This window comes from Stigmatopora argus, chromosome 11, assembly GCF_051989625.1.
Source record: "Stigmatopora argus isolate UIUO_Sarg chromosome 11, RoL_Sarg_1.0, whole genome shotgun sequence".
In the NCBI taxonomy this organism is placed as follows: Eukaryota; Metazoa; Chordata; class Actinopteri; order Syngnathiformes; family Syngnathidae; genus Stigmatopora; species Stigmatopora argus.
The window spans coordinates 17,065,262-17,080,408 of NC_135397.1; the positions used below are offsets into that span (position 1 = coordinate 17,065,262).

General features: G+C 40.4%; 1 protein-coding gene across 14 annotated transcripts in view; it reads left to right on the top strand.

Annotated features, from left to right (window-relative positions):
- vps8 (VPS8 subunit of CORVET complex) overlaps positions 1-15,147 on the top strand; it is a 192,203-nt gene that overhangs the window by 128,458 nt on the left and 48,598 nt on the right. For 11 of the 14 annotated variants that reach the window (XM_077613355.1, XM_077613349.1, XM_077613362.1 and 8 more), the window contains 4 exons: positions 5,839-5,895; positions 10,684-10,766; positions 11,401-11,485; positions 14,444-14,542. In XM_077613355.1, coding sequence (XP_077469481.1) covers positions 5,839-5,895; positions 10,684-10,766; positions 11,401-11,485; positions 14,444-14,542 — 324 coding nt within the window. The remainder of the gene's footprint in view (positions 1-5,838; positions 5,896-10,683; positions 10,767-11,400; positions 11,486-14,443; positions 14,543-15,147) is intronic. The other 3 variants (XM_077613354.1, XM_077613356.1, XM_077613360.1) reach the window with 3 other exon arrangements.

The window sequence follows — 15,147 nt, forward strand, 5'->3', positions numbered from 1 at the left end:
TAGAATTTTTGTTCAAGAAGAGATGTCTCAACAGGAAGTTGAAAATTACCTTTGCCTTTTTTACGACTCATTTTGAAATGCTATAACTTGATTGTACTTTAAAGTATGTGCACCAAACTTAATGGACTTAATGATTGTCTCGCCCTAAAGGGTCCGATATGGCTCTTTTGCGAAAGCTCAAGTGCTAACTAGTGGCGACAAAAGGTATTTTGCTTTACATTTTACTGTACATTTCCTACCAGGTTGGGTATTTTGACCTGAACTTCAGTCTGTTTACATATGTTTACAAGACGTTGCCCATGCTGTATTTTGAAGACCATCTCCATCGGTTGTTGCCTTTAGCCGTGGCGAACACTTATTCGCCAAAAACAGGAAGTACTTTGGTCTGCCTTTTAGGAAGTATATACGGCCACAAAAATTGGCACACATGTTCCCGGTAGCCCAACAAACGTTTAAAGTGTGTTTGTACAAATAGTACCAAAACTAGCTCAACAGCGCCCCGTCCAATGTTTAAAAATGGCCTCTTCTATACTGTTTTTCAACGTAGACTTATGAAATATGGTGAGTCGACACTTGTTGGGAAACTGCACAAAAAAGCCCCTTTACCCATGCACCAACCCAAACAGGAAGTCTGCCTTCTTGGAATGAATTTTGAAAAACGTACAATTTTCGCCAGTTTCGCGGCTGCACATTTGAAGGAACTCATCCTAGGGAATATCTGCCTCAAATTTAGTGGATCTATTCACAAGACATGCATGTTCAAAACGAAGATTGTGACTGGGCATGGCCTCCACTGGTGTTCAAAGTTTAAGATGTGTTTGAAGCCTCTCCACGCGAACGATGCTCCGAGCCGCATTGGGTCAGGACTCTGCCCTTAAAACTCGCGAGGGGGGTGCTCGGGCCTGCTCAGTACTGCTTGGAGTCCTAGTTTGAATTGGTCTGAAATCATATTTTCATTCATTCATTTTCCATACCACTGTGACTCACAAAGGTTTTGAGCATGCTGGGGCCAACTGTGGACAGTAGGCAGGGGGCACCCTAAATTGGTTGCCAGCCAATCGCAACAACCATTCACGCTCAAACTATACTTAGGGACAATTTGAAGTATTCAACCATGCATGTTTTAGGAATGTGAGAAGAAGCTGGTGAACCCAGAAAAAACTGGCAGGCGTAACATATAAAAACCAAAATAATAATTTCATATTAGGAGCAGAGCACAAGTTTTTCTTTGTAACTTCTCTTCTTTGGTGAGATGAATTTGAATAAATATTTTTCATTTTGCGTATCGCTTATTTTCACAAGGGTCGTGGGAGGTGCTGGAGCCTATGTGCAGCAGGTGAATTGGTGGCCAGCCAATCGCAGGCAGAATTAATATTAATAAGAGGATAATGGTGGTGGGTGAGGACTCAGTGGTCTGAGCGCCACTTGACGACCCCTGAGGGGATAGACCCAAAGTCAGTCAGTCATTATCTCTCATCTCATTTTATGATCCGCTTTATCCTCATTAGGGTCGCGGGAGGTGCTGGAGCCTATCCCAGCTGACTCTGGGCCAGAGGCAGGCAACACCCTGAATCGTTGGCCACCCGATTGCAGAGCAAGGGGAGATGGACAACCATGCACACTCACACCCATGCCTAGGGGCAATTTAGAGTGTCCAATCAGCCAATCATGTCTTTGGAATGTGGGAGGAAACCGGAGTACCCGGAGGAAACCCACACAGGCCCGGGGCGAACATGCAAACTCCACACAGATGGACCTGACCCAGGACCCCAGAGATGTGAGGCCGATGCGCTAACCACCCGCGCCACCGGGCCACCCTCAGTCATTGTTGGAATAATGATTCAAACCTTTTAAATCATTATTAGTAATATTTAATTAAAAAAGGAAATACATCTTTCAACATAGCTGCTTACAACTTCGAAGGAGATGCCTTGTGACGCCGTCTCAGTCCACAGTGCATTCTGACGAGCGGCATACTCTTCGGTCCATTTAGCGGCACATAACCAAAACATTCAAAGGTAATCTGATTTAAACAATTGCATACGCAAAAACAACTGTCTCAACTGTTTTGAACAATTGTATAAGCTCAACCGAATAACATCATGAAGGTTATAAAAACACTGTCACAACAATCTGTTTTTATCGGAACACCTGCGTAAGAATTTGCACAATAAGCAAAACAACGGCATTAGAATTTGCACCAGTAAGCATAATAATTTCTTTATAAGGTAAACAAAGCAAAGCATAACAGTCTCATTGGGTCCTGCCGGGAGCTCTTTGAGGCCTTGAGGAGTTGAATGTGGAGGAAAAGTCCATGTTCCCATGACTTGATTTATAGCCTTACTACTTATTAAAAAATGCTTACAACACATATAGAATATTCCATAATAATTCTAACATTCCCTCCTTTTACTATATGTTTGTTATTCATTTTATGACAAATCCAAAAAGAGACAGGGATATCTCCGTTGGCTGTTTTAATTTTACCCGCTTAGGCTCTACTCGTTCGGCAGGTCTGAAAAGCAGAAAATAAGATCATTTTCGCCCAATCCATCCTCGGGATTACCATGCTCCTGGAATTCACTGTTGGTGTCAGCACGTTTCATCAGTAGGGGATATAATTCATGCAATTTAGAATTTGTAGGGGCAATCGCAGTGGTTATAAGTCGGCTTATCAAAGATCTTAAGCAGGGAATAATACAACACCCACATAATGTCAAAATCATAGCAAAAAGGGCTACGGAAAATGCCACAAATTAGGCCAAATCATTATTCTACTCCAGGATGCTTTTTCATCTTGCGGTTTAGGGTCTGCAGGCCATCGTTGGCCCTGGTGTGGGACCCAGTGGGGGGCGTGTTGTTGAGTGCAACATTTTCAAACGTTGCATACGCCCCCTGCTCCTTCAAGAAGCATTTCAACCGCTGCACGATCCTGGAACGCCATCAGACTAGTGGCTGCCAGTTGTTCCTTTATCGCCACAAATCCCTGTTCAGTATAATTTCCAAGTTTTTGGACATTGTAATGCAGGTAATTTATCCAATCAACATTTTTGTTTGGAGTAATTAAAAGAAAAATATACTCCCAACCTGCTGCGATCTGATTAGCCAACTTATACTCATCTGGTACGCCCCGTGGATGCCAATCGCATCAATGTATGTCGGATCACCCTCTCTCCATGCCGATCGACGCCGTTGCGAGGGGCCCGCCATCATACCGGATTTCTGTGCAGCCAATTGTATCTCCTCTACTGTAGATGGAAAAACATACACTGGTAATAGCAGTGAGACCAAGGCACAAAGTCCTGCTGTCATTTTGGCAGGAGTCGTATAATTTGTTTTGACCCCACCACCACCATAGGTCAGAACGTGGAATCAGGGGTGCAGTCTGTTTTAGGACGTGGGCACACCACGTCACATTTATCGCTCCCAGTGCCGGACCGTGCCCTGTGAGGACTAAGCAGGTAAAATGATTAAACGCGACATGTGTTGAAAAGTTAGGCTTGTCCTTTGCTGCCGTTGTAACTGGGTAGATATTATTCCATTTCATACATTTTGGGCTTACATCTTCTTTTGTCATTATCTCCTTTACACAATCAGGGGTAATTTGCGCGGGTACTACTCTTAAGAGAGGTCGGCCCCCCATACATGTTATACAGGTTTGATACAGGTTTGATTTATAATAGCTGCATTTTCCATCAACAATAACCAATTATTTCTTACCGCCTCCCGTTTGGGAACTCCCCGTTGCAGAAATGAATTCTCTGGTCATCTCAGATTTTAATTTTACTATGGCGGATCCGGGTGTTTCCATCTCTGACGACCTTCTTACCCATGGACTTAGGAAAAACGTCAGACAAAGATCCACAAGTTAATTTGTCAGTCTGAATTATGATTTGTAATGCCCCACCGTATGGGTTAATTTTATCGAAGGCCTGATGGTTTTTTCGCACACGTGTGTCATCCAAGCTTGCCAATCTAGACCAGTTTCTGCAACAAGGTTTCCCCAATCTGTTTTAGGACTGTTATGTACCACACATATTCTATAAAATCCATGTGTATCCTTTGAAATGGATATGTAGCTTTTGTAGCTTGACATAAGGGGGAATCGCCCGTGTTTTGGCCATATATCTGCATATAGATTGAATATATAACCTCCCCCTTTTTTGAGGCATGAAATTTACCATGACTCAAAATGGTAGCCCTCCTAGATAAGACTTTTGTTTTTGTTTAGTCCCCCAGGTTCCCAAAATTTCGCATTGCAGAAATCAAAAAAATTCATTTGGCGAAATTCTTTTCTTTTTGTTTCTGTCCTACTCTGCCACCGCCGTCCTTGAAAGGCTTATCAGCGATTTCAGAAATATTCCACCTTGATATTAGAATATTGATGTATCTTGGTGGCCAGCCAATTAAAACACAAAAGACAGACACTCATCCACGCTCGCACTCATAATCAAGGAATTTGCTTTGAGTGCTCCCCCAATCATCCACAATTTTGGTTTGTTGGAGTAAAACTGGAGTACCCAGAGAAAACCTACGAATTCTTGAGGACACCAGGAATACTCCACACTCCGGAAGGTCTGGATCCACTCCGCATTAGTAGATCCTCGAACCGCAAGATTGATGCCTGAAGAAACTAGATAATTAATGTATTAGATTCACATGCCACATATCTAAAAATAGAAATTTGTTCAATTGCCACCGCCCCTTACCCCAGTCAGTCAGCATGTAGACTGCCATGCGAGTGGCTGTGATTAACTATCTATTCGCCAATAATGCAATAACGGAAAAGTTGTGACACATTGAAACACACACACACACCCCCTTTTAGTATTTTAACCGTTTGTAAAAACTTTATCTCCATGTTCTGGATTAAGTTACACCCCCTTTCAATGTTATCGAATTTTGCCCATTCTAGTCAACCCATCTACTTAAAGCATTTCTCCAAGGTTGATATTTTATAATTTGGAGATGTTATTTTTAAAACATAGACATTATTTCATCACTTGTTTCCCACCATGAAAGGCCCCACCTGAATTTAGATTTTTTTTGTAGATATTCCCCTTTATCTAAGCTTGTTATTGCCAATCGTTATCACCGTAACATTCAGGTGTATTAACCCCATAATTGCAATGCAGTAAGTTTTGGCTAAATTCTTAATTTGTATGCCCCTAAAGTAATAGACAGTAATAACGTCCCAATAGTCATCAATATGACCTATACCAAAGCATATTTCCCCTCTAGGTCAAACAAGGAACGTATTTTGTGCACTGAAAGACGCTCCATGTTTCTTCTAGGGAAACTATGCCTATCCTTAACCAATTATCTTATCTACCCCAGCCAGGTTCAATTTACCTAACAATTTGGACGAATGCCATGAAATTTCTCATTTCCGCATTGTTAATTTCATGTCTGATTTCTTTAACAACCAAATAACTCTTAATACCTAAGACATAAATTGCAAATCACCCCATACTATGTTTACTTAAGATAAGAGCCATTTCTTATAGCTCCCTGTTACCACAAGAAAAATGTACAATTAAATTAGAGAAATCCACCTTTTACTAGGCATTTCCTAATTACAATTTTCAATGCTTAATAAAGGACCCACAAATTGTCACCAATATGCCATAATATTGTAAAAAAAAAATCCTATATTAAAGTATTTTGAACAATCCAACCATTCAAAAACAGTAATAATATCGTTTTATCCTCCAAAACTAGCTCTCTTCAATTAAGAGCCCTTTGAACTTCACAAAACAAAAAATAAAATAATAATAATAGTATTATTCCCAATTCCAAAGTTTATTAATATTATTAATCTTATTGTAATATCTTCAGGTGTTGGAGTTCCTCTGCATATCAGATGATGCCTCTCGCCATACTGAACGTCAGCAGGTTTGTTAAATGATTTGAATTTAAAAGTAGTCTTTCTCATTTTCTTTGTCTCAGCATTATATCTAATAATAACTGATGATGAAATAATGTATTAGTTGTCTACGACCAACAAAGCTTACAAAAAGAGTTATTACCTGTAATGTGACCATGGACACATATGTATATGTATACGTGTACGTGTATATATATATATATATATATATATATATATATATATATATATGTATATGTATATGTATATATATATATATATATATATGTATATATATATATATGTATATGTATATATATATATATATATATATATATATATATATATATATGTATATATATATATGTATATATGTATATATATATATATATATATATATATATATATATATATAGTGTCCCAATTTTGTATGAAAGATGTGAGGAAACACAAAAATGAGAGAAAATTATAACTAAATGATTTATTAATGTATTTAAAAAAAAGCATGTGAAAATGTGCCCTGCAGCGCTGAAATAGTCCCCTCCGCGGCCGTTATTTTGGGAGATTTAATGCCCGTGGTTGTCCACAAGATGGCAGCATGAGCCCGTTTTACCAAGGCCGAAAGCCGCCCACTTTGTACTACATTTTAGACCAGAAGTCCCCAAACCGGTCCTCGAGGGCTGGTGTGGGTGCAGGTTTTTGTTCCAACCGGTCTCGCATAAACAGTTTGACCAATGAGATTTCAGCACCCACTGCGGCCCTTTGTGGAATAGTTTGGAGACCCCTGTTTTAGACTTATGTGTGCCCTACCTGTGTGTGTGAATGTGTGTGTGTCTGAAAATATGTGCCGCGTTGCAGTTGTACGGTCTTTAATCGTTTAATAAGGGGAATTGCAATCATTAATAAGGGGAGCATTTAGCTGAAGTGGACAGGTATGAATGAGAGAATCTTGAAACATGCTTACACCCGCTTACACTCCACTCCGTAGGCAAACAACGCCACAAAAACAGATAATAAAAACTTGGCCCGACGACTCACTCTCTCGGCTGGAGGACTGTTTTTCCCGCACCAACTGGGAACTTTTTGTACACGACAACCTCCAGGACTACACGGACTCTGTACTCTCTTACATAAAAAACTGCATTGACAACGTCACTATACATAAACGAATATGGGTTTTTCCTAACCAAAAACCCTGGATGACCAATGAGACACAGGCACTCATCAAATGCCGTAACTCCGCCTTTAGATCAGGGGACAAGATAAAATATAGAGCTGCCAGAGCTGAGCTGAAAAGAGGCATTAAAAAGGCCAAGGCAGCATATACCAAAAAAATTGAGGAGCACTTTACAGAAAATAACCCAAAGAAGATGTGGCAAGGAATACGACATATTACCAACTACAATAACAATAATATGTCTGTTAATGCAGATGCCTCACTAGCGGAGGAATTGAACCATTTCTTTGCCCGCTTTGAGACTGACAAATCAGACCCAGTCTCAACACCCCCACCACCACCCTGCAGCAATACACTGACGTTCCGGGAACAGGAAGTGAGACTGGTAATGTGGTCTGTAAACACCAGGAAGGCTGCTGGCCCAGACGGAGTACCTGGGAAGGTGCTCAAAGCCTGTGCTGACCAGCTGGCTGGAGTCTTCACATACATTTTCAATTGTTCCCTGCAACAATCCATCATTCCATCTTGTCTGAAATCTGCCACCATCATCCCTGTCCCCAAAAAGCCAACCATTGGCAGCATGAATGATTATAGGCCTGTTGCCCTCACGCCTGTGATCATGAAGTGCTTTGAAAAGTTGGTAGCCCGCCATATCAGGAATACAATCCCTCCCTCAATTGACCCTCACCAGTTTGCTTATAGAGCAAACAGGTCCACTGACGATGCTATTGCCATTGCTCTTCATACAGCACTGAGCCACCTGGAACACCATGGGAACTACATGAGGATGCTCTTCATTGACTATAGCTCAGCCTTCAACACCATAAAACCGGACATTCTGACTGACAAACTCTCCCACCTTGGACTATCCTCTTCAATCTGCTGCTGGATAAAGAACTTCTTGACCAACCGACCACAGACTGTTAGACTTGGTCCCCACCTCTCTCCCTCCATTTCACTAAGCACTGGCTCCCCTCAAGGCTGTGTACTGAGTCCTCTTCTGTACTCCCTGTACACATACGACTGTACACCCACCCACCAGTCTAACGCCATCATCAAATTCGCTGACGACACCACTGTGGTCGGACTCATCTCAGGAGGGGATGAGTCGGCTTACAGAGATGAGGTCAACAATTTGTCTTCGTGGTGCTTGGTGAACAATCTCACACTGAACACCACGAAAACTAAAGAAATAATCCTGGACTTTCGCAGACACGGCACAGATCTGGCCACACTCCTCATTAATGGAGTATGTGTAGACAGGGTCCAGTCCTTTAAATTCCTGGGGGTCCACGTCACGGATAAGCTCTCATGGTCTACAAACATCACGGCAGTGGTGAAGAAGGCTCAGAAACGACTCAATTTCCTCAGGGTACTTAGGAAGAACAACTTGGCCACCAAGCTTCTGATAACCTTCTATAAAACCACTGTAGAGAGCATCCTGGCGTACGGCATCACAGTGTGGTACGCTGGAAGCACGGCGGCAGACAAAAAGGCCGTGCAGAAAGTGATCAACACTGCCCAGAGGATTGTCGGCTGCTCTCTGCCCTCACTGGAAGACATTGCCAGCCCTCGTTACCTCAGCAGAGCCAAGAACATCATAGGGGACCCTTACCACCCTGGTCACAATCTGTTCCAGCTGCTGCCCTCTGGAAGACGCTATAGGTCCCACAAAGCACGGACAAGTAGGCTTAAGGACAGTTTTTTCCCCACATCCATCAGACATTTCAACTCGCGGTAACATAACACACATTCCCTACTGCGGTAATATAAAAAGAGGTTTTGGGTGGTGATCTGCCTCCTACTAGCTGACTGAAGTGTGGTACCGTATTTTCTCGAATTAAACGCGCACTCAAAAATAACACGCAGGTAAATTTGGGCCAAAAACATCTGGAAAAACGCAGTAATCGAATATAGTGCGCACCTAAAATTTCCCGCTGACGAAAATCAGAAATCTTACCTTTTTTTCTTCGTTTCACGATTGTTTTGTTCAAAACCGGATAGAGAAATCTTCAGGTACGAGCGTGTCGAGTGTCGTGCAGTTGGTGGAGTTATGCGTTTGAATTTTAGGACAATAGATGATACACAGAGTGGACAAACATATCATGTAGACATGTTATGTTGCAATACCTTTTGTTTTAAGAAGTTCTTTCTCTAACTCTGGGAACATTGCTTTTCTTCCACGTCCTGATGCTTTTGCTGTTGCTTTTTCTTTCAATAATGAGTCTTTCTTCTTCCTCCAACCACGGATGTTAGCTTCACTAATATCGAATTTTCTTCCAGCTTCTCTGTTGCCCAATTCCTCTGCCACTTTGATGACTTTTCTTTTGAACGCTGCGGTATACTTGCTCGTTTTGATGCCATGTTGCTTGTACAATGTCCAAAACTGAACTGAGAGAGGGTGAACTGAGACGAGTACGAGGCTAGAGGGGGGCAGTGGTGGTCTCGGCTTTCCGATTTTCGATCGGCTTTACGAGATGACGTAAAATCCGTGCGTCAAAGTGAGTTTGACAATGCTTTTTCCGATCGAAAATTTGTAATTTATTTTAGTTATTGATTATAACACGCACCCCATCTATTGGAATTAATTATATAGCAAAAATCTGCGTGTTATATTCGAGAAAATACGGTAAGTGGAAGACAGTGAGAGGTAAGCGAGAGGTAAGCGACCTGTATCCACAATAGCAGAATGCCAATTACAAGTCCGTACTAGATTTAGGTCTTTTGCCGAGTAAACGTAGCTTATGGAGAAGCACCATCAATTTCGTCACACGCAGTTTCTGCGTGTGATGACAAGTAGGCTTTTTGTGTTGTGATAACTACAACAGGGGCCTATGTCCGATTATTATTATTATGGATAGTGGTCGTTGTGAGACAGCCAATTTAATTGAATGTTTTTATTGTCATTATACGAGGAAATGAGAGCCCAGTAGAGGGTAGCGATTTTCTAAAGTGAGAATCAATGCATCCGCGACAATAATTTCAAAATAAAATAACGGATAAGGAAATGCATTTAGTTTTTAGGGAATTTTGTAACTTCGATCTTTTTCTTATCTCGAGTCACTCATTTGCATATAAAATATTCCGTAACTTGAACATTTCGTACATAGATGCATTCGGAAGTAGAGGTATGACTATATATATTTATATATTTCTTTGGCCTACATATAAAACACCAGAGTGCCCCCTGTCAAACATTGTGGAGGTTCAATGGTGTTTTGTGCTGCTTCTGTGTGCCTTGACAGTATGGAATGAGTAATGAAATCAGGAGACTATCATTAATCCGTTCCGTGTGTACTTACCACTACACGTACTGTAAATTGAATTGTATTATTAGAAAATCACTTAAAAGTTGCTAAGCCCTCACAGGAAGATCATATGTACATAACATGCACAACTTTAAAGACCAGAAAAGCTACTCGAATATGAGCAAGATTAAAATGGGACAATTGAAAATACACATACACTTCATAGTTCAAGTACTCATGAAGATAATTAAAAACACAAATAAATACAATTTTTGTGATGCTTCTTCGATCTGAGTAATAAAAATTGCAATATACATAGTACAAACATGTTTGCTTTGTTTTAATACAGTGTAGTGTAGTTATAACTGGGACTTACTGTTTTTTGTTTTAAGGTGCTGCTGCAGCTCCTCCAGGTCGGAGGTGTGGTCCAATTTGATGAACAAAAGCTGTTAGCTTTGTCACAGAGAGCTGAGTTGTGAGTATGTAACAAAAACAATTTTGCACCAAAAAGGCCAGGTATTGCAACACGTTCTTCTGTTCTTCCTAAATAGAACTAAAATATTGGGTCAATACAAAGTAGACAAATATTAAGAAATAAGAAAATTAGACTTCTGAGATGGAACCGACGAAGTTCTATAACAGGGTTAGGGAACCTATGGCTCAGGAGCCACATGTGGCTCTTTCGATGGGTACATCTGGCTCTTCGCTAACCTGTGAGCTAAAATATGGAACCCGCTAGTGACAGAACTGAGATACTACGTCCAGTGCTGCTTTAGTCTTCTTTTTTTTCATTAGACTTTGCTAGAATGCATACTCTCATTGATTAGCAACTGCATAAGAATGTTGTCAAAAGTATTATTTTTTTCCACTTTAAAAGTGGTGAAATTACTAAAATAAAAAACACCCATTTACATGTATTTTGACTTTTAAATTCGGAGTATGGCTCTCAAGGAATAACATTAGAAAATATGAATTGTTTATGGCGCTCTTCGTGAAAAAGGTTCCCGACCCCTGTTCTATAACAAGCATGTCTATAAAACAAATAAAAAAAATATATTTTTATTACCGGTGTAATGTTAATGTATTAAACACATGTATTTACTCCTCAGCTTTCATATATTGGAATTTCTTTATGAGAAGAAACGTATGTATGACAAGATCATTGACTGCTACTTAAAAGATCCTCTGAGAAAGGTACACAAGACCATAATTAAAATACAGATTGCCTATAGTCTTTTCTATACCGTATTTACTCGCATATAAGCCGTATTTGTCGCTAAAATAATAATGACTGAATCAAGGGCACGGCTTTTATGCGCATAAAAAGACGACATGCTCGAAACTGCAAGGTGACAAATACGAAACACCATAACGCAAGACAATGCGGCCGATACGTGCATTTATTTCAAAATAGAGAAAAGATAAACAGAATTTATTTTGAAGTCCATGATGAATTTCAAGAAAAAAAACGTATCTTGCATAAAACGTGAAAAAACCCACTTATGCTCGCTCAGGGCGTCGGCCATCTTACCGTAGTTAAACGTGCTCTGAGTGGCCAGAGGTGAGTAGCCTTGATAGATGTGTTCCTAGCGTTTACCATGTCAGCACATCCCAATAGTTGTTAAGGCTGATCGAAGGTCTTCCGGGCAATTGAATAATTTGATATTTTGCATTTACAAAGATGGGCATATTACCTTCCTTATGAGATTTTCCCATCAAAGTAAGATATTTGTACTCCCTGGGGGTGAGGGGGTGGCCTATACGCGAGAAATTATAAAATTCAACAATTTCAAGGCAATTTTAAGGGTGCGGCTTATATGTGACAAAATATGGTAATTGCTGTCAATAACTTTCTAATTCTCAACTTTTTTTAAAGACCCTGAAAAGTGATTTCTGTGCTTTCTTTCTCAATTAAATTGATATACAACCAGATAAATTTTGTACCGAAAACCTATTGAACTTCTTGAAGTGTTGGGAAAAGTTTTTTTTTTTCACATTTTCTGGGAAACGTGAAAAAACTATGTATATAGAAAATATATTTTGGAGAAAAATATTTTAGAAGGTTATGATGATATGTAAATAATAATAATAATAATCGGACATAGGCCCTGTCGTCATTATCACAACACAAAAAGCCTACTTGTCATCACACGCAGAAAGTGCGTGTGACGAAATTGATGGTGCTTCTCCATAAGCTACGTTTACTCGGCAAAAGACCTAAATAAGTGTAAGTTACGGACTTGTAATTTGGCATTCTGCTGTTGTGGATACAGGTCGCTTACCTCTCGCTTACCTCTCACTGTCTTTCACTTACCTTACTTCAGTCAGCTAGTAGGAGGCAGATCACCACACAAACATCTTTTCATATTACCGCAGAAGGGAATGTGTGTTATGTTACCGCGAGTTTAGATTTCTGATGGATGTGGGGAAAAAACTGTCCTTAAGCCTATTTGTCCGTGCTTTGTGGGACCTATAGCGTCTGCCAGAGGGCAGCAGCTGGAACAGATTGTGACCAGGGTGGTAAGGGTCCCCTATGATGTTCTTGGCTCTGCTGAGGTAACGAGGGCTGGCAATGTCTTCCAGTGAGGGCAGAGAGCAGCCGACAATCCTCTGGGCAGTGTTAATCACTTTCTGCATGGCCTTTTTGTCTGCCGCCATGCTTCCAGCGTACCACACTGTGATGCCGTACGCCAGGATGCTCTCTACAGTGGTTCTATAGAAGGTTATCAGAAGCTTGGTGCCCAAGTTGTTCTTCCTAAGTACCCTGAGGAAATGGAGTCATTTCTGAGCCTTCTTCACCACTGCCGTGATGTTTGTAGACCATGAGAGCTTATCCGTGACGTGGACCCCCAGGAATTTAAAGGACTGGACCCTGTCTACACATACTCCATTTATGAGGAGTGGGGCCAGATCTGTGCCGTGTTTGCGAAAGTCCAGGATTATTTCTTTAGTTTTCGTGGTGTTCAGTGTGAGATTGTTCACCGAGCACCACGAAGACAAATTGTTGACCTCCTCTCTGTAAGCCGACTCATCCCCTCCTGAGATGAGTCCGACCACAGTGGTGTCGTCAGCGAATTTGATGATGGCGTTAGACTGGTGGGTGGGTGTACAGTCGTATGTGTACAGGGAGTACAGAAGAGGACTCAGTACACAGCCTTGAGGGGAGCCAGTGCTTAGTGTAATGGAGGAAGAGAGGTGGGTCTAACAGTCTGTGTTCGGTTGGTCAAGAAGTTCATTCACAAGAACAATTTACTAAGTCATTGTTGAGGTTTATTATCTCAAATTTCTTTTCTGTCATCTCAGTTTCCAGACTTTTGGTAGAATTGCTAAAACTGCGTCGTTTGGCATTTTTCATTATACTTTTTTTTTAACCTGGTCTCTTTTTTTAAAATTGAGTGCTTTTGAAAGGTTTTAATTTCAAATGTTTTGAATCAATTTAGGGTGAGCCGACGGCTTGAGTGGTTACCACGTCGGCCTTACAGCTCTGGGGTCCTGGGTTCAAATCCAGGTCAGTCCACCTGTATGGAGTTTGCATGTTCTCTCCTCCAACATTCCAAAGACATGCATGATAGGCTGATTGGACACTGCCGCCTCTGAGCCCGAAGTCAGCTGGGATGGGCTCCAGCATTCCCTGCGACCCAGAGTGAGGATAAAGCAGTTCAAAATGAATGAATAAATGAATTGAATAAATGTATTTTTTTAAAAATCATGTATTTACTTATTACTTATGCTTTTTCAGCTCTTGTAAGAGTCATTGTTTTTAAATATCTAGTTTTTATTGTGTCCAAGATTTGTGCAAAACCTTCAATCTTTATAGACAAATTTTCCAACTACTGTTCAATTCTTTTGAACTCTTTGACCAAGACAAATGGCCAACTTACTATATTTATCCTCAAACATGGTACGTACTTATTATAGTCTGATGTTTCTTCACCATGACGCAATTTTTGACTAGTGAAATTTATACTCCAGAGTAATTTATAGACCAGAAAATATGGTATATTTGGAAGAATTGAAAACAACACCGGTTTCTTATTTTGTTCATTTTCTCATTTTTGTTTTTCCTACTTAACAGGGTCTTTAAAACAATTATGGTAGAGGAAAAAAAGTTTATATATTGGTGTAAAAACACATGTCTTCCTGTATTTAAAGAGGGATATCTTCAGCTACATCGACCACTTGATGGCTACGTCAAGGCAAAATTCTGAGGAGAAACAAAAAATCAAGAAAAAAACACTGCAATATATACAAGTCAGTTGATCAACAAGTCTGTTTTTTTCATGTATTTTAAAATGAAATTTAATTATGTCATCATTAAATGAAAAAGAATAATATTTATAAGGGACAGAGAAACCAAAGCAGTTCCGATAAACTCTGAGTCTAAATATGGACACAGAGTACAAAGTACTTTGCATTCTCAGTCACACAACAGCTGATTGGACTTGGAGTTAAGATTGTGCATTCACAACCTTAACAAACATCATAAATTGAGCTCCAATTCAATGATACATGTTAACAGGTTAAAAAATTTAACAATTTAATTTGCTCAGAAGACAACAAAGAATGATGGAACATAACTTAAAATCTGTGACCGGACGTTTGGTGGCCGGACTTTTGGTCGCCTGAACGTTTGGTCGCCCGGACCCAAACGTCCGGCGACCAAACGTCCGAGTACCAAACAATAATAATAATAATAATCGGACATAGGCCCTGTCGTCATTATCACAACACGAAAGCCTACTTGTCATCACACGCAGAAACTGCGTGTGACGAAATTGATGGTGCTTCTCCATAAGCTACGTTTAATCGGCAAAAGACCTAATAAGTGTAAGTTACACGGTCTACGCATCAATCAA